The 17,905-nt window shown below is 40.5% G+C and overlaps 1 protein-coding gene across 1 annotated transcript; it reads left to right on the forward strand.

Annotated features, from left to right (window-relative positions):
* Positions 1-1,340: 1,340 nt before the first annotated feature.
* On the forward strand, positions 1,341-14,504 carry PLSCR5 (phospholipid scramblase family member 5). Its single transcript, XM_053986246.1, has 8 exons — positions 1,341-1,422; positions 3,983-4,134; positions 8,142-8,184; positions 9,042-9,262; positions 10,207-10,368; positions 11,004-11,165; positions 12,031-12,113; positions 13,806-14,504. Exons 1-7 carry the CDS (start codon positions 1,410-1,412, stop codon positions 12,067-12,069), a joined length of 792 nt encoding a protein of 263 aa, XP_053842221.1. The 5' UTR covers positions 1,341-1,409; the 3' UTR covers positions 12,070-12,113; positions 13,806-14,504.
* The last annotated feature ends 3,401 nt before the right edge of the window (positions 14,505-17,905 follow it).

Raw genomic sequence — 17,905 nt, forward strand, 5'->3', positions numbered from 1 at the left:
GGGTGAACACATCAGGGTCTGGCTCCTGGGCTGGGTCTGGCTCCTGGGCTTGCCACTGCACCCAGGGGGTTCTCAAGCAGGCAGTGATAAACTCCTGGGAAATTTCATGTAGTCAAATCCATAAGTAGATCTGAGGCTCTTGCATTTGCTACTATACTCTATAAAAATCAGCTTCTGTATAATTTAGGTATTTTTGGGATGAGTTTTCTGTATTCTTCCTTCAGAGAATCCTCATCAGCATCTTCCCGAGCTGTAAACTCTGGAATTTAATCTGCTGAACCATACTTCAGCCAGATTCAAACCAGTGCAACTTGCTGTAGCAAAGAGGACAGAAAATGGTCCCCAGCACCTCCTTCTGCTCTGGTGGGCTCTGTGCATAGGCTCTGCCTGCAGATCACATCTGCCTGATGATTTCCACAGCAGCTTGGGCACTCAAGGCAGGAATATGAGCTGGTAAGTGAAGGTTACTCTCCCTTCTTCTCCTCATCTTTTCCTCCCAGTGCAATGGGGGTGATTATATATGTCACAATTTTGGACAGTGCTTGTCTAGGGCAAGGCACTGCCAGACTCTTTTAGTTCTTCAAATCCAGTTCAAGCGCCTCACTGGGATCAGCAGAACCCTGCATGGTGTGAGTGGTGGGGGCCATGGTGGTGGGGAATGAATGTACAGGATGACTTTATGGGACTGGGTGTAGGCGTGACATCCCTTGGAGAACATCCTCTGGCTAATGTTACATGGGTGGAATACAGTGAGAAATCCAAGACAGCTTTTCCTGCTTTGTGCATGGAAAATGTTGACTGGGGTCAGCTGTAGGGAAATCATAGAATCATAGAATGACCTGGGCTGGAAGGGACCTTTAAGATGACCTAGTTCCAAACCCCCTGACTTGGACAGGCACAGCTTTCCCTAGACCAGGGGCCTCAGAGCTCCATCCAGCCTGGTTTTAAACACTTTTAGGGATGGGCTATCCACAACTTCATTAGCTCCTCTGTCTTTACTGGATAGCCTGAAGAAGTGGAAACACAAACACTGAACCAAATTCAGAATCTTTGTATTCTCAGAATAAACACAGACGTTATAAAGCAGGATTTGAGGTCTAGCGTGTTCATTTAGGCAGCGGGTACACTGCAGCTCTGTCTCTGCGCGCTGGCTGAACTCTTTTCCCTCTTTCCCCTGCATGGATGGGTGCTGGGTCCGGCAGCCGCTCCCCCCGCGGCCCGGCTCGGGCAGCGCAGCGCTCCGCGCCGGGCGGACAGCGCCGCTCCTCCCGCGCTCTGCCAGCTGATAGCGAGGAGACAGACACCTTCTGAAGTTTTGTGCATGCTGTGCGCCTTTTTTTATTTGCTGCAACAAGAAAAGCCTTTTCTTTTAACCCGGCTTCCTTTGAAGAAGTAGCTCAGGAAGCTTCATGGCCTCTCAAGGTAAGTGCATCTGTAGTCTGTAGTTTTAGATTGTGTTTACAGAAAACTACAGTCTTGTGCTTTTCCAGCAATCAGCAGTCTGATGGAATGAGTGTTTCAGGATAAAACCACATCAGTCAAAGCACAGTTGTTCTGTCTTCCTTTAATTTTTCAGCATCCAGCATCCAAGAGGCTCCTAAGGAGACTAAAATCTATAGTAGGATGTTATTTGAATAAAATACATTATAAAATGTTAGCCTCTGCATTCAGTCAGAAAATTTAGTGTTGGTATCTTGGTGTTTAAACCTGTCGGTACAGAATGCCTGAGAAGGGTGCGGACTGAGCCAAGGGTGCCACTATTTTTGCACACTTCTTACCTATTTCACTTTGAAAATACTACATCAGCAAATGCTTTTCACGTTCAAAACTGGCCAGAGACCTGGTAACCCCATATGAAGTATAATGATAACTGAATTTAATCAGATTACTCCTACCTGGGTGTGTCTGTCACGCACTGACTATAGCAGTAGCCATTGAGTGCTCAGGGCAATGGGCAAACATGCAGCATTTGATCTAAGCAGCCTTCACAATTCATTTTCTCCAGGTTTTCAAATGCTTAAACTAAGCAGAAGGATACAAATCTCTTTTTCTCCTGAGTGCAACTCCATGGAGGTCATTCTGTTGCCATGTGCAGAGGCACGTGTTGGCCCAGGGAGTTTCAGCAACGTCTGTCTAGGTTTGCCAAAGTTTTTATCCCTCTTTCTTGCCCTTAAAACACTCAAGACATTCTGCATCAGAGCACTAAAAAGTACACAGGAGAAAGCAGGTTTTACAGCATTATTGTACTCTTGCAATATAGGGTTTTTTGTTTCGAATTTTGTTTAGCTTTAGTCATATAAGAGAAATGTGGTTTTGCATATTTTTGATGTTTATCAGTTAGGAGAAATGGTTGAATAGTAATGGTGTGGAATATGTTTTTTAGTATGAAGAAACTTGACAGATCACCTCTTTCAGGAACATGCAACTCTACAAATTATGTTTGTACAGAATACTCACTGTATCATATGGTAACTTTTCAGGTTCTCCATGCTGCTAATGAAATGGGAATCATACACAGAAATAGACAAAGTGTCAAACTAGCTCAATTTGTCATTAATATTTAATGTATTTACTGTTTATTTTTTGTATAGCTTAAAATTTGACAGGTAGAACTGCAATTTGTTGTCTTTTTTTCCTCTTTATTATTCAAGAATAACACTAACACTGGGCTACTTCATGGCATTTCATGTAACAACAAGAGTTACGGCAGTAACAGAACCCTGTGAGGTAAAATGATGCAGAAGAGCACATAAAATATTTATTACCCAGTTATACATTTTTAAAAGCCAGCAACAAATTCAAAGGGGTTAGTTCTTCCTGTGGTCTCAGACTTTGAAAGAAAGCAGTGGCTGCAAAGACAAATTAAGATCAAAATATGATTGAATGATAAATCTTTCACAGTGAGTTCAAATAATATGAAAGGATCTCATTTAAACCCACAACAGCAAAAAAGAGATTCAGACTTAGAGCCAAAATTCCTTCTGGACCTCAAACCCCATTGTGTCTAAGTATTGTCACACATGAGATAAAAATTATCAGTTTGGGGACTGCTTCCCTGCCAAATCACAGGGGCTCAGGTCAATACAAGGATTTGCCATTTAGATGGGGAGAGCTTCAGTTTGCTCCTCCTGGTTCCTGCAGAACCTGTGTTGCTGAAGGCCAAGGAACAATGTACCTGGAAAAACTAGCAGGAGTTTTTTGGCAATCCAGTGGTTAAGGTGGGAGATGGTGCCTGTGCCTATGGAGCAGTGTGGATTTACAGGTGCCTGTGGCAGTAAATGCTCTCGTTACCTTCACAGCACTGGCCAAGGTCACCATCACTGTGCCCTAAAGGACTTCTTTGTGATAGCAAACCAGAAAACACAGCATAATGATATCTGATCCATTCATTAAGATAATAATGAATAATACACTATAAGAAGCTGTGTAGACTTTGATATCAGGGTTGTAATGTCCAGCTTGGGGAATCTGAGATCCCTGGAAAGGTTATCTCTAATTAAGAGAAATTATGGGTGCCCCCAGGATGCTGGAAAGCATTTTGCTGGGAGCCAGTCCTCAGCAGCTCAGGGCACACTGGCATACAGGGCAGCTCACAGGGAACAGAGCTGGGCAACCTGTGCTGAGGGGCTTCTGGCCACCCTGTGTGTGAGTCCAGGCCAGCTCCAGCCTTGCAACACAGGCTCTGTGCTCACCAGCTGTCAGAGCAGATCAGTTGCCCTCCAAGACCACATTTCCTGATTTAACTTCATCTGCAGTGATTCCTCTTTGCAGTGATTCCCTTTTGCATATCCTAATGCAGCTTTATAATCAGTGCTCAATGTGTGGGACATCAGGAGATTCCTTTTGGGTCCTCACTCCTGCCCTGAAGTACTGATACAGTCACATGCAGAATGATGTTATTGTTCCAGCTTTGATTCAAGAAGCTACCTTGGTCCTGATGTTTCTCTTTTTTCTTTTTTTTTTTTTTTTTTTTCCCCTGCAGACTCTCAGGGACAAACCAAACTAATCTTTAAGGATTACCTCCCTGGCTCTTCTGACATTCCTCAACAGAATACGCCTGTTGAACCAACAAGTCTCTGGAAGCAAACATCACACGCTCATAATTTGCCACCTGGTCTGGAGTACCTGAACCAGGTCCTTAATCTTTCTGAATGTTAGAATTGTTATATTTTCCTTTAATGTTGCTTTGATACCCTGGAGGATGAGGTTGTTTGGGTTTTTCCTCTTGGGGGAAGGGTAGGTTGAAATGGAGAGGCTTTTTTGTTGTTTGATATTACCATGAGATAAGGAACACAGGAAAAAGAAGCTTTTTCTTCATTTCTGCCATTCATTTTATAGAAATTAGATGAGTGTAAGTCTGAGTGGCTACAAACTTGCATTAACTCTGTGTGAGGAAGAAAGTGCTAATGCCTGAGAGAGGAAAATGCTTGAAAATGGAGGCAGAGAAGTAGGTCATAGGTGGGGAAGAAAAATGAATGCTTGAGTCTTCTCCATCCTACTGCTAAACATCATTACTTGCTCTGTGAAATCTCTCAGCTCCTGAAGCTCAGAGCACTGATAGTCTGCAGATCTGCTCCAGAAGTTTCATCTTCTCCTGAACATTTTTACCAGGAGGGTCACTCCCTGCTGCTGCTTTGACACTGACTGAGGTTTGCATTTTACACGTGGCTGCATTGTGCCACTCTTCCATGCTGAGTAAGGTGTCACATGCCCTGCCTGGTATGGGCAGGGACAGGATTAGGCCCCCAGCATAGTCAGATCATTATTCTGATACATCTCTGCTGTGTTTGCATTTTGGTGATGCTGGGAAATGTTTACTGCACTCAAGATGTATATTTTAGGCACACATTTCTGCTAGTTTTGTATAGAAGTGGAAAAGGAATGTATTTTATATTTGGAGCTGAGTTACCTAGATAGCTAATGAAATGGGGAGACTCTTCAGCAGCAGTCTTTCATTTCAAGATGCCTGAACACAAAATGATATGTGTTGTCAATTACACAAGCATTTGCTTACAGACCGTGGAAGCTATGTTTTTTAGTCTAAAAGTGATTGTGATAGTCAGCACTTGGCAGGTTACATATTCAGGCTCCTGTATGAACACAAATTACACCTCAGATTTACCCAGACAATGTAGGCAAGCAAATACTATCACTCCATTTTATAGAAGCTTTGCATCTGACATTAAGACAAAAGAGCAGGTCACTCTCAGAGCTACAACTGGAACTGAAGAGCTCATTCATGTTTATTCTTGGCCTGTGCTGCAGCCCTTGCTAACAATTCTCAGTTTTCTCTGCAGTCTGAAAAGTGGGAAGGATGTGTGCAGTGCTGATGGTTGGTATGTTCCCACAGCTCGAGTTTCTGTGCGGTGCAGAACGTTCTAGTGCGTGGTGCTGAAGCCATACTGGCCGTGTGGCTCATTCAGGGTAGCTGGGAGCATAAAGGAGGTCCCACATGCCTGCAGAATGCATGTGGGATTCACAGCTGCTAGGGTAATGCCTTGGGATTTATCCTCATGGACTAAGAGATTTTCCCATAATTAAATGCTTGAATGAAGATGTTTCTAGCAAAACTTGGAAATTATTTATGCCACTGGGAAGATTTCTTAAAGACTGTGTTTCATTCTGGTGCTGTGTGTGCACTGGGGAAAGGTAGGTCCAAGCTGAAACAGGCACAGAGAGGTGCTACTGGAAGTGCACAGAGAATAGAGAACCTCCTTTAAAACAAGACTCCATCTGTTTTATCTGTAGAATAAAAACAACACTATCAGAGAGGGAACCATACTGAGTGCCTAGGAGAGTAAACAAACTGTGGGAAAGAGAAATATTTAATTTATAGAATTACATTACTGGAAGAAAGATTATATGTGGTTGTGAATAAATACAGAATAACAAATAGAAATTACGTTCTCCAGCAGGACTGGGCAAGATAACTGGCTAGATTTGAGAAAGCTGAATGTTTTTCTCAATAAGACCATGACATGTTTGACTCTGATACAAGAATCCAAATTTAGTCAGTCTCAGAGAGATCCCTACAGTCTTATTCTAAATAGCAACCCAAGGATTGGATGAGAGGAAAGGAAAATGTGTGTCCTGTAGGTAAAGACCAGCCAGCAACATTTCACTCTGCAGATCCACACCCTGCAGTGAGTTCAGGTGAAAGAATGGTTCTGATCAGCTGTCTGAGGTGTGCCAGAGAAGGGCAGAAAACTGCTGCTGCCTCAGCAAACACATCAGCTTTCTATGGCTATCACTCTTTTATAACTTCCTACAGAAAAAAAGTTACCTAAACCTCATTACTGTCTTCCAGATTACAGCCATAGCTCCAAGAGTTGTTCAGTGTCCATAACAATAATCAAATGAACCTTTTCCCACAGCAGAAATAGACAGGTAAAATCTTGGAGAAGAATTTTCTGAGTACTTCAACTGCATGTTGTGCCACCACTCAGGTTTAACTACTTTTGTAAAAAGCTTCTTTGTTTAGACTTGGTTAGACTGATCAGATGTAAATTTGATGCCCACAGAACTGAATACTAAGAATTAGCTGTGTATAAGGAATTTTAACATATCTGAGCTCAAGGGGACCAGGCCTTTGTTAAGCCAAAGGGCTTTGGGTGCTTTCAAATGCAAGTGCAGGATTCTCTCAATCCAGAAGTATCCCAATAAAAATCATCACAATAATTGTCCTGCAGAAACCAGTGAAAGGCAAAGCAAGTGGTACTGCTGTGTTGTCTCAACATTGTTTATACATTGTGCACAGTAATCTAATAAACCAAAATTACTCAAAGCTTTTAACAATTCAGGATCATTAATTTTCTTTTCCCTGTGAAAGTTACATGGGAAAAAGAAATCCATATCAAAATAAATACTAAAATATTAAAATAGCTCTACCATCTTTAACTTTTTTATTCTCTTTCCATCAGCAGAGCCCTTCCCATGAGCTCCAAGAGCTCTCTCATGAGACCCAAACAACAAGCAGCAAAGATTCTTGGGAGAATATTTTTACGTCTAAATATTTTTTATTATTTCAATTACTGGCAAGCACATTTCCGAGATTAATGAAAGGGATAAAAAAGTTCCTCTTTTTACCAGCTTGTCTTTGCAGCCTGAACTAGCTGCAGGAGCTGACTAGAAGTGACAAATGTCTGCAACAGTTTGAATATGTACCAGGCATGATTTATCAATTTTAACATATCCAGGCTCTGGAGAGCTGTGACATGGTGGTCTCGGAAGGTCGCTGTGTGCTTTGTGCCTGCAGCTGTGAGTAATGGCAAAACCCCGTGCCAAGCGTTTGCTCATCAGGAATTTACAGAAAAATTACAGAAAAGAGATTGGTAAAGCCTAAAACTGTCACATAAAACTGAAAGGTAGACTGAAATTAAGTCTTGTTGGTTTTATAATGCTAACAAGTGTTCTCCAAGAAAGAATAATTTAGAGGGACGATAAGCACATCAAAGCTAGGTATTGTGGCAAGCAGTTTTTCTCCTGCATAACCAGCTTGTGGGGAAAGACATTTTCAGCCAGCTGAATGTTTCATTGTTGTTTTGCTCATTCTGGTACCCTGGCATGACCATTTGCCAGATTCAGAGTGCAGGGCTCATGTTCCTAAGATCAGACCATTAAAGCTGGTGTGTGCCATCGTTGGCATCCCCTGACTGCCTTGCTGGGCTGCTCCAGCAAGGTCCTTTGGGATGTGGCCACTGCACATTTTGAGCTTGAGCCCAGGCTCATTCACTCCTGCACTGCCGCAGTGCCCAACACCAACCTTGGACTTGGGGTAAGGAGCTTCCCTTCTGACAAAGAGAGCAACAGGAGCAAGAGCGGATTCTGCTTTCTGTTGCTGTTGTCTTCCTTATTCCCCCAGTGAAGATTATTTTTCTCCAAGCATGTGGGTTTTCTCCAAGCGTGTGGAATTACATGGCCAAGCACCTAATGTCACATTCCTCAGCCATAATTTCAGAGAGAAATTATAGAGATGGGTATAATTTGTGATAAAATGAGATATCCTTCAGGTACCCAACCTGTGCACCTCTGTAAGGAAAGAAATCTTAATTACAGAGAGATGAGCAATAAAAATAGACACGTGACCACTGGCAGCCCCAGACCTATCCAAGACCCACCATCTTGTTTATTTTTTTAAGCAGCTGGACCAGATAATTATTCATCAGCAAGTGGAGCTTCTGGAAGGTATGGTGCAATCCTTGTCACCCTTTAACAGTGCTGATACATGGGTGTCTCCAAAAGGCATCCAAGTCTTGTCCCCAGCTCACCGAAGTCACTGTGAACCCTCCTGCTGCCCTTGTGTCAGGCTGTTATGCTGTGTTAGGGTGGGGAAGGCTCACTTTATTGTTTGCCTGTTCTGCAGCAAACCACTGAGGGGTGACTTGTCTCTACAACAGTCCTAAATTCTCTCCCTAAATTCTCTCAGTGTTATTAAAGTTTAACCATCTTTCCATGGAAAAATTTATCTAACAATCATTAACATACTATGAGAAACAAAGCAAATAGAGAAACAAAGGTCAGAAAACATAAGAAGCAAAAGATTTTCTAATTATAAAGTTTCTCAGAATTTCAAAGTAATGAACAAGTATTAGGTACTGTAAAATTTTACTACCAATAAAATACTATAGAATGTATTTGTCCCATTGAAAATGGTTTTGACCTGATTCTCAAATAACCTGCTGGGTGAAAGCTTTGTCACTGAGGTGGGGTAGTCTCGGGATGTTACTTTTCACAGATGATAAAGCCAGAAAAAGCCCAAACCAAAAACTCAGGATCTAAATTCTCTGTTGTGATGCATACTTTAATGTACAACAAATCAAAGTCTGAATTAATTCCTTCAACATACAGACCTGGCACTATTATTTCCTTACACTTGTATATTTTCTTTGTGTTGCAACTTCAAAACAGTTTTTTAAACAATCTTTGTATAGACTTCTAGAATAAATGCTCATATATATATATATACATATACATACATGCACTAACATTATACTAAAGTAACAACAAAGATTGTATTAAGTTAGCTTGTTTTGCTTTATTAGCCATACTTGGCACAGAGACCTCCAGCAAATACGAGATAAAAAACCCCTTGGGACAAAGAGTTTACTTTGCGGTGGAAGAGAACGGCTGCTTTGACCGCAAGCTGTGCTCGCCCATCAGGGCGTTCACCATCAGGATTGCGGATAACGCGGGCCGCGAGGTGATCCGAGTCATCAGACCCCTGAGGTGCAACAGCTGCTGCTTCCCCTGCTTCCTGCAGCAGGTGAGGGACCCCCAAACCCCCTTTGTCCCAGCATCTCGCTGTGCAGCTCCTCCAGGGTGGCAGGGAGGAATTCAGGAATTCACAGCCCCCCCCAGCCCAGGAACTGCAGGCAGCCCTTTGGGTAGATACAACTGTTGATAAACGAGTTCTGTTCCCGGTGTGCTTCCTCCTTTCCGTGGGACCTGGCTTTTCTGACATCCCACACGAAGCTTTGGTGGCTGCTGATGTCTCTCCAATCAGGTGACACTCCAAAACACTACTTGCACTGACACAGGTAGAGATCACCCACTGAACTCCAGGAGGGTGAAGGATGGAAACTCTGTGAAGGCCACTGGGGTCTGCGGGTGGGACTTGGAAGCAGATCTCTGAGGAGGCTGAGCCTTCACTCCATGGATCTGCCTCTTCAGGGCCATGTATCTCTGGGAAATGGCAGAACATGGAAGGAAGCTGCTTGGAGTGAAAAACGTGGATCCCGTAGAGCATCAGATCTTTCCTCCTTATTTTTTGACTTTCCTTTATTCAGACTTCTTTCTTGTGTTATGAAAACATTTTACAGGTTAGCTGATCCACTTAACTTCTTAGCACTTATGCTTGTTAGGATTTTTAAAGAAAAGGTTCTTTGTTAGTACAGCTACTTAAAATAAGCTTGTAGGATACTCCCTGAATACAACAAATTTTTTCTCCAGTTCATAGCTTTTATAAAGCCTTTTATTGTTTGTAAGATGTTGGTTTCTGGTGCAGCTTTTGAGTTTCATATTGTCCACTATATTTAACAACACCGTTAGATAGTTCTACAATATCCAGTTCCATGTTTGGTAAAATGATATGTTACTATATTCAGTGGATAAATATCTTGTCATTATATAAACAATACACTCTCATGGAAAAATATGTTAATATAAAATCAACTAAAACATTTTTTGTTGTTTTCTTTTGTTTGCTAGCTAGAAGTTCAGTCCCCACCAGGTACAGTAGCTGGGTACGTTGTACAGAACTGGGACCCTTTTCTGCCAAAGTTTACTATACAGAATGAAAGTAAAGAAGATGTGCTAAAAATAATTGGCCCATATGCAACCTGTGGCTGTTTTGAAGATGTTGACTTTGAGGTATGTTTTGTACAAGTGTTAATGATTTAAAAGTTTTACTACTTTGAATAAATTTCTGAGGTGAGAGGGAGAATGGGAGATACTTGAAGAAACCCTAAAGAGAGTTTTCTGATGTGAAAAAAGTGCTTTGACTTAGTCAAGAATCATAAAGGAATTTTTGGGCTTATCAACTTATCAACTCATTAGCCAAATTAGAAGACTCCAGTGGGTATTGTCTGAAAATTCAGTATGCTGTAAGAAACATGGCTGCATAGTTGAGAACATGCCTGTCCCCTGAGGGGACAGTGGTGCACAGCAGTGGGGCTAGGAGAATATAAAAAACATGAGAGAGGAAAAAAAAACATAACTTTGTGAAAGAAAGGCAAAACTGGAATAAACTTTCAAGATTGCTTTCTCCCACTTTTTGTCCGCTCTAAAGATGCTGATGTTTCCAAACTTGAGCCCCTTTCTTGCATGTCACTTGTAAAGGGAAACTTGACACTAATAGAACATTGCAGCAATAAGAATAAAAGGAGAACCTGACAACTATAGCATACTCAGCATGTCAGGACACAGTCATTAATTCTGTGGAGATGTCATCAGTGTGCAGTTGATTTGTTTACATATATGTCTGTTCCTGTTTTTCCTTTGTGCAGGTAAAAGCTCTCAATGAGATGACAACGATCGGCAAAATTTCCAAGTATTGGTCTGGATTTGTCAACAATGTCTTCACCAATACCGCCAACTTTGGGATCCAGGTCCCTATAGATCTCGACGTGAGGATCAAGGCAGTCATGATTGGTGCTTGTTTCCTCATTGTAAGTGTGCAAGGTGGAAAGGCAGGCCGGGGCCAAAGGGGCCCTTGCTGTCAGCTGAGAGCTGCAAAAGTGCAAACCCAATACCTAAAAGATAAATTAACTAATACATTTTAATTTTTATATCTGCTTTTTTTTAAAAAAAAAAGTTCCTAAATTTTTATTTGTTAAACTGTTTAAATAGCATTCCACATGCAGTTCAATATTTTGTATGGCAGAATCAAATCTCAACATCTCAAGTCAAACCTGCCAAACTCCTCCAAACCCCTTATTGTGTTTGAACAAGTGTATGGACCAAAAAAAAAAAAAAAGTTATGTTGTTTCTAATGGTAACTTCAAACCAATTCAACAATTCTGTTGAGTGTTGTATGTAAGACCTTCAGGTCATATGAAAATTCCTACAAAAATTCTCTCGTGAAGATAACCATAAGAACTATATGAGAAGGAGAATACTCAGTAGTAGGAGTAAAGAGAAGTGAAGATGTATGTTTTCTAGAATTAGAAATTGGTATTTGCTCTGTAGCTGTTTTGCCAACATAACTGTGTTAAAATGAAATGGTTTCAAAATCATCTGTGATACATCAGAGACTATAAACCAAAATTATAATACTATTTAAATTTTTCACTGAAAAGTGTTTGCTTTAAAATTCCAAGAACAATTCAGAAATTTTGCTTTTAGTAGGATAGAAATGACAGTTAAGATTTTCGAATTGTCCCCTCCAAAACTCCTGTTTCTCAGTGGCAGTGATAAAAAGTAATTGGCTAATATAAATACTTTATGTAACAAAAGCCTACAAGTAAGACTTTTGATTGTAATTTTTGCATTTTTGTGCCTTCCATATCTAATTCACAGTTTGTTTATTTGTAGGACTTAATGTTCTTTGAAAATTCTTTGGATGGATTATAACAAGATGACAGAAACAATGAAATATGCAGAATGTGTTTCAGTAGGTAAAAAATGAAAATAAATTGATCTTGCTTTGAAGGCTTATACATTTCTAATTCTTTTTCATTTTCTTCCAGAAATCGCTTGAGCTTTGGACATGATTTTGAACTGCAAAAATCCTTGTTCCTTATAGGAAAAGACAGGGAGCTAATGATGATGTTTATTAAAATATGTCTTATGTAAATAATAATTTCCCACTTATATTTTATATGTGCTGTAGCTAAACACATACTTTTCACACCGAGCACTGTTGCTTTGGAACAGTGCTATTCTCTTCTTTCTCTTTTGATGTTCCTGCATGGGAAATCATGAAAGATTAGATGAAGGCTTACAGCATCACTGATGAAAGTCTATGTTTAGAGAAGCCTTTGATGTTTTGCAAGTGCTGGTACCAGTTACTAACCACATGAGGGTGTGTTCTGCGGGTTTTGCTTTTTTATAATTTTAGAAGTAATTTTCTGATTTGTTATTTAATTAATAGTAGCAAACCGATTTGAAAGTAACAAATATAAAGATGTACCCGATGGGAAGTTCAAGATGTTATCTGTTTCAGTGAGTTGGAAGAATGGAAGTTATGTTTGCTAGTAAATTAATTTTGTGACAAAGATTGTTTTAATGAGTGGCAGCCAGAAATTAGGCTTCCAGCCCTAGACTTGGGAATGTAAATTCTATTCTGAAAATCTGGTCTTCCACTATTTGCAGTGAAGGCAGGCCATAGATAAAGTTTGAGCAGTGGTCCTCTGCTCAAGAGGCCCACAAATCACTTCCCTTTGTACTAGCCACTGTTAAGGATCCTTGCTGCCATCTACTCAAGGCTTTCCTGAAAAGGTTCATTCCTCTTTGTAATATCTGGTGGCTGATAATTTTTCATTCAGACTTGCCTGAGGCCATCCTAGAACAGAATTATTCTTTTCCTTTGGCAAGCTCAGGTATTTTCCATTATGACTGTGCAGAAGGAGCTTTTTGCAGTTCAGCAGTTTCACATGGTTGTTCATTCCTGCAGCCACACCTCATCATACTGCTCCCAAACATTTCCACCAACTTTTGCTAATACAAACTTCCTTTGTAGAAATGACATATATGCAAGACATAAACAGATTTTTTTGCTGTTGTTGCAAATTATTTGCTGTATGAACTTGCTTATGCCTCTGAAAAACTCCCTTCAAGAAGCAAACCAGTACCATAAAATATTGGTGACAAACCCAATTGCTTTCATAGTCACCAGTCAAGTTTCTAAGGGGAACATTTTACAAATCACTAGAAATGCTGGATTTTTTTTTTTTTTTTTTTTTTTTTTTTTTTTTTTTTTTTTTTTTTTAGTGTCAACCAGTAATTGAATTCTTGAAAACAACCAACACATCAACGGAAAGAGAGGAGATAATGAATAATTCATAAAAATGAAAAAGAGCTAAATTTATCAGGTGATTACTTCTCAACAAATATTTAGACTAATTTTAAATTAATGTTCATGGATATGAATTCAAACACAGTGAAGTCAGGAAGTTGCAACTAATGTTCCCATAGTGAAATTAACTCAGGAATGCTTATAGATTTAAACAGTATGTTTTAGATTATATACCACACTTAGGTATTTATACAGATTTACATATGTCTTGAAAATAATTGTGGTTAACAAGCTCTGACAATCATCATTATCTGTTAACCATTTCACTTCTGGCTCTTGCTGTGACTCGTAGCAGTGCAATCAGGCTGCACGAGTTGGGAGATCACAGGGAACCACTGCTGCCACCTTTCCCAGGAGGAAGCGTCCTGTGAGCTTCGTGGGCAAGAAGCTCCCTCGTGTGGAAATTCCGGAATTTGCAGAGGAATACAGAATTTGCAGAGGAGCACAGAATTTTCAGAGGAACACAGGATGCTTTTTGCTGTTCTCGCTAATCTCACACTGGTGTCGTTCTGTCAAATGCAGCTCCCGCATGCCTGACTGTAGACTGAGAAAAAGAACCAGATTATTTTTTTCTCTTTAAATCCCTTTGCCATCTTAGACAGAAGTCACTGCTCTTGTAGCCCATAATCTTGGCTCTCGTGCGCTGTTACTGAGCTGTGTGTGTCTGAACACTCGACTGTATTCAGTGCCTTAAGATCAGCAGGATCCCCTCCTATATTCCACTTTTCCCCTGCAATTTCCAGTCTTCTTGTGGCCCTCAGCATTTGTCTAAGCAAATGTGTCCAACCTCATTGAAGTCAATACAAAATAAGGTTTTATTTACCCGCAGGGCTGAGTTTGGCTGTGAGTGTCCATGTATATAACTTGTAGGTAAGCAATATGTGCATATAATTTGCAGTTAATTTCAACCAGGTGATAACACTGGATTTCTTGCACTTAGTGACTTTGTTGCTGTTTTTTGTGTTAATTCAAATGTTTTTTGCTGTTAATATGTATGTATACGAGTATGTTTGAATACTTCTGGGACATACAAGAGCAGGCTCATCCCCTGGATAAAACAAGCAGTGGGGCTGGGATAGCTCTTGGTGCTTACAGCTCCCTCAGCAGCCTGCTTGACCTCTGTGCCACCCTTCCACCAGCATCCTGGTGGAAATTCAGTGCCAATGCCAGTGCTTTTGCAGCTGGGAGGTCACTCAGCTAAACCACAGCTGCCACACAGGGCAGATATCCATCCTCAGCAGAGTTTATGGATTCTGAATGTTATTGCTAAAGAGCTGATGTGTTCTAAGATCTTAATAACCTGCAACTCTAACTATTACTCATTCTTATTAATGGCAATGTGTTTCGTGTTATGAAAGCTACATATGCTCACTTTTCACAGTTCCTCCATGGGCTAGGAGTGGCTCCCAAAGGAGAATTCAAAATCTCTCAAAGGGTCACAAGGTTTTTCTAAAGCAAATTCATGTCCTGGATATCATCTAGAAAGAAACATGCTTGCTCTAAAGAAACAGACATTTTTGTTAATCCAGCCAAGCAAATATTTCTGATCAGTAGCCAAACTGTAAATCTGTGTAGCTCACACTCCTTGTGTTCAGTAGATGGCAGCAACAGTTCATTATGACAGTATTTAGCTTTTCACACATCATAAGCTGCACCCAGGATGCTGATGGAAGTTCAACATGCCTTTAACCTCTAATTAAATTCTACTCTTAACTGAAGGATTTTATTTTCTATGTCTGATATTAAACCTTTGCCACACAATACTGGATTATCTGTATTGCCTGCAATTTACAGCTGAACTATGGATTATTTTATGAGATCTGGTCAGGGCATGGGCAGAATACAGTGTACCACAAAGTGAACTCCTCTGGTCAGTACCCAGCCTATTTTTTTGCACCTGGAGCATCTCTCCAGCTTCTGCAGGTGGACAGAGGACACTCCCCACCTTCTGCAGAAACAGAAGGTGCCATGTGTAAAGGAGAATGCTGTGTGGTGCTGTACCTAGAAAGGCAGAAGGTTTCTATGGTAAAAGGTCATGTCATGATGGTCTGTCACTGTGTGCTGGGGCAGAGAGGGGAAATCCCCTGTAGTGCCACAAACCCAGGTGGCACCAGCACATGGGGAGGAGCTGGTTTGCCTGTGGGAAGATCAGACACTTCCTGTAAGAAAGTGAAGACACAGAGTCGCTCTAAGTTCTGAGATTCTTTGGTTGCCTGATCATTTGGTGGATGCAGAAGTACTTCTCTTCATAGACTTTGCTGTCTGCATTAAAAAAAAAATATTTTTGTGTCAATTTGGTTATTTGTTGGATTAGATAAACCTGGAAATGATCCAAAATGCACCTTTTCTAATAGGGTTGTCTAAGTGAAGCTGTTTGGGAAAAAAAAAAAAAAAACACCAAAAGAAATGTCCTTCTTCTGACCCTCAGTTGTATTGGTTTCTTTTTTAGAATGGTATGTTCTATGTTAGAATCAAAAATCCTAGTTTAATTCAACTCAAGGTGAGTATTGAAGGAAAAATTACCTGCAAGTCATTTCATCAGAACTCATTAACTTAATGTGCTTTTCCACTTTAAGATACTCACTTGAAGGACTTGTTTTTCTCTGTTCCAGTCATATTAGGTAAGTGCTCTATTTACACTTCTGATGTTTTGTATTAGAAAAACCCATACTCAGCAGCAACCAAACCATGAAACATCCTGCAAACTTTTGTTACAGACATTGCTCTGTGAGAAATACCTGTTTCTATCTAGAAATGACCATGGGCATTTTCTCTTTCTGCTCCCTCCCTTGTCCCCCCAGATCATAGAATCACAGAATGGTTTGGATTGGAAGAAACCTTAAAGACCACTTAGTTCCACCTTCCTACCATGGGAAACCTCCCCTTCACTACACCACGTTGCCCAAGGCCCTAAAGGAAATATCACAATGCATGTGTTAAGGTCCAGTATTGCTTCAAAAGTCTTAGTCATCTATGAATTTCTTGGAGAATCTTGGGTGAATTTTGGACAAGGTAATGATTGTATTAGTTTTCTATCTGTGTGTCTTTTCTGGACCCTTGAAAAACTATATTTAGCCATCAGGAATCATTTTAAGCAGCTGTCACAATAATGCCCATTTATAGCAGCAAGAACTGAGAAAAGAAATGCAGCCTGGGATCAGAACAAGGGTTACTACTAGAAATACCTTGTATATTTCACACTTGCCTAGAATTCAAGAGAAAGTTTTGAGCAATTTTTTTTTTTTAATATTTCTTCTGGGCTCCCTAAAGAACCCGAAGTGTCAAAATACTGTTTTATTTAAAAAAGAAAAAAATCCTATTTACTTTGCAAATCTGGGGGAGATATTTTGGCTATTATGTATAGGATAGTGTGCTGAGTGTATAGGATAGGAGTAAGAAAAGGTTTTAAAAAATAATTTGTTAATAATTAATAATCCAGAGGACTTTCTGTTATAAGTTGAGAGAGTTGGGGTTATTCAATCTGCAGAAGAGAAGGGCCCAGTGAGACCTTATAGCACCTTTTAGTACCTAAAGTTGGTACATGAAAGTTGAAGAGGGACTTTTGACAAGACAAGTGACAAGACAAGGAGGGATGGTTTTAAATGGAAAAAGAGTAGGTTTACATTAGATACAAGGAAGAAATTCTTTATTGTGACGGTGGTAAAGCCCTGTCACAAGTGGCCCAGAGAAGCTGTGGCTGCCCCATCTGTGGAAGTGTCTAAGGCCAAGCTGAATGGCTCTGAGCAGCCTGGGATAGTGGAAGGTGTCCCTGCCCATGGCGGGGGATTGGAACAAGATGAGTCCATTCCAAACCAAATAATTGTAGAATTGTTTATTTAATTTTCTCTTCTATCTCTACTTCCACATAGTTGTCGATTAAGGCTCAGTGTATTTCATCCTCTTTGACATCCCTTGCAAAGTCAGTGCAGTCCCACAGTTTGATCACTTCCCTTTCCTAATTGAGCCTAATAGAAGATCAAAGAGATTTTTTTCCTTTTGCAGATCTGCAAGATGGGTCATTAAATGTCTTTTGTCTACTGTGGATGCTCATACAGTATGCATCATTGTGATACCAAACCAGTACTTGCACTGTTACAAACACAAGGTGTCTGGTGGTTCTGTCCTTGCTGCTGAGGAAGAAGGTTGCATTTTCTGTGCTTTGCTCAATAATGGCAAACAGTGAGGGAAGAGATGACATGGATGTTTCAGGGCAATAAAATAAAGACAAGAGACGCTAAATCTAGGCAGGGTTGTAGAGAGAAGCCCTTGTGCAAACAGGCAGGTGTGTCTTTGGTAAGTACTTTGTTCAATAAGGGCCCAGAAACAGCAATTGATATGCCAAGATCATCTGTGCCAGCAGGTGTGGCACCTATAAAGCACGTGCATGTGATC

The sequence above is a fragment of the Vidua macroura genome, chromosome 10 (genome assembly GCF_024509145.1).
Source record: "Vidua macroura isolate BioBank_ID:100142 chromosome 10, ASM2450914v1, whole genome shotgun sequence".
Taxonomy (NCBI): Eukaryota; Metazoa; Chordata; class Aves; order Passeriformes; family Viduidae; genus Vidua; species Vidua macroura.

What these genes read in the sequence shown, in the direction of transcription:
- PLSCR5 (XM_053986246.1), top strand. An exon ending in GCAAGTGGAGCTTCTGGAAG is followed by an intron (nt 8,185 to 9,041) that starts GTATGGTGCAAT and finishes TTGCTTTATTAG; the next exon opens with CCATACTTGGCACAGAGACC. An exon ending in TCCCCTGCTTCCTGCAGCAG is followed by an intron (nt 9,263 to 10,206) that starts GTGAGGGACCCC and finishes TTTGTTTGCTAG; the next exon opens with CTAGAAGTTCAGTCCCCACC.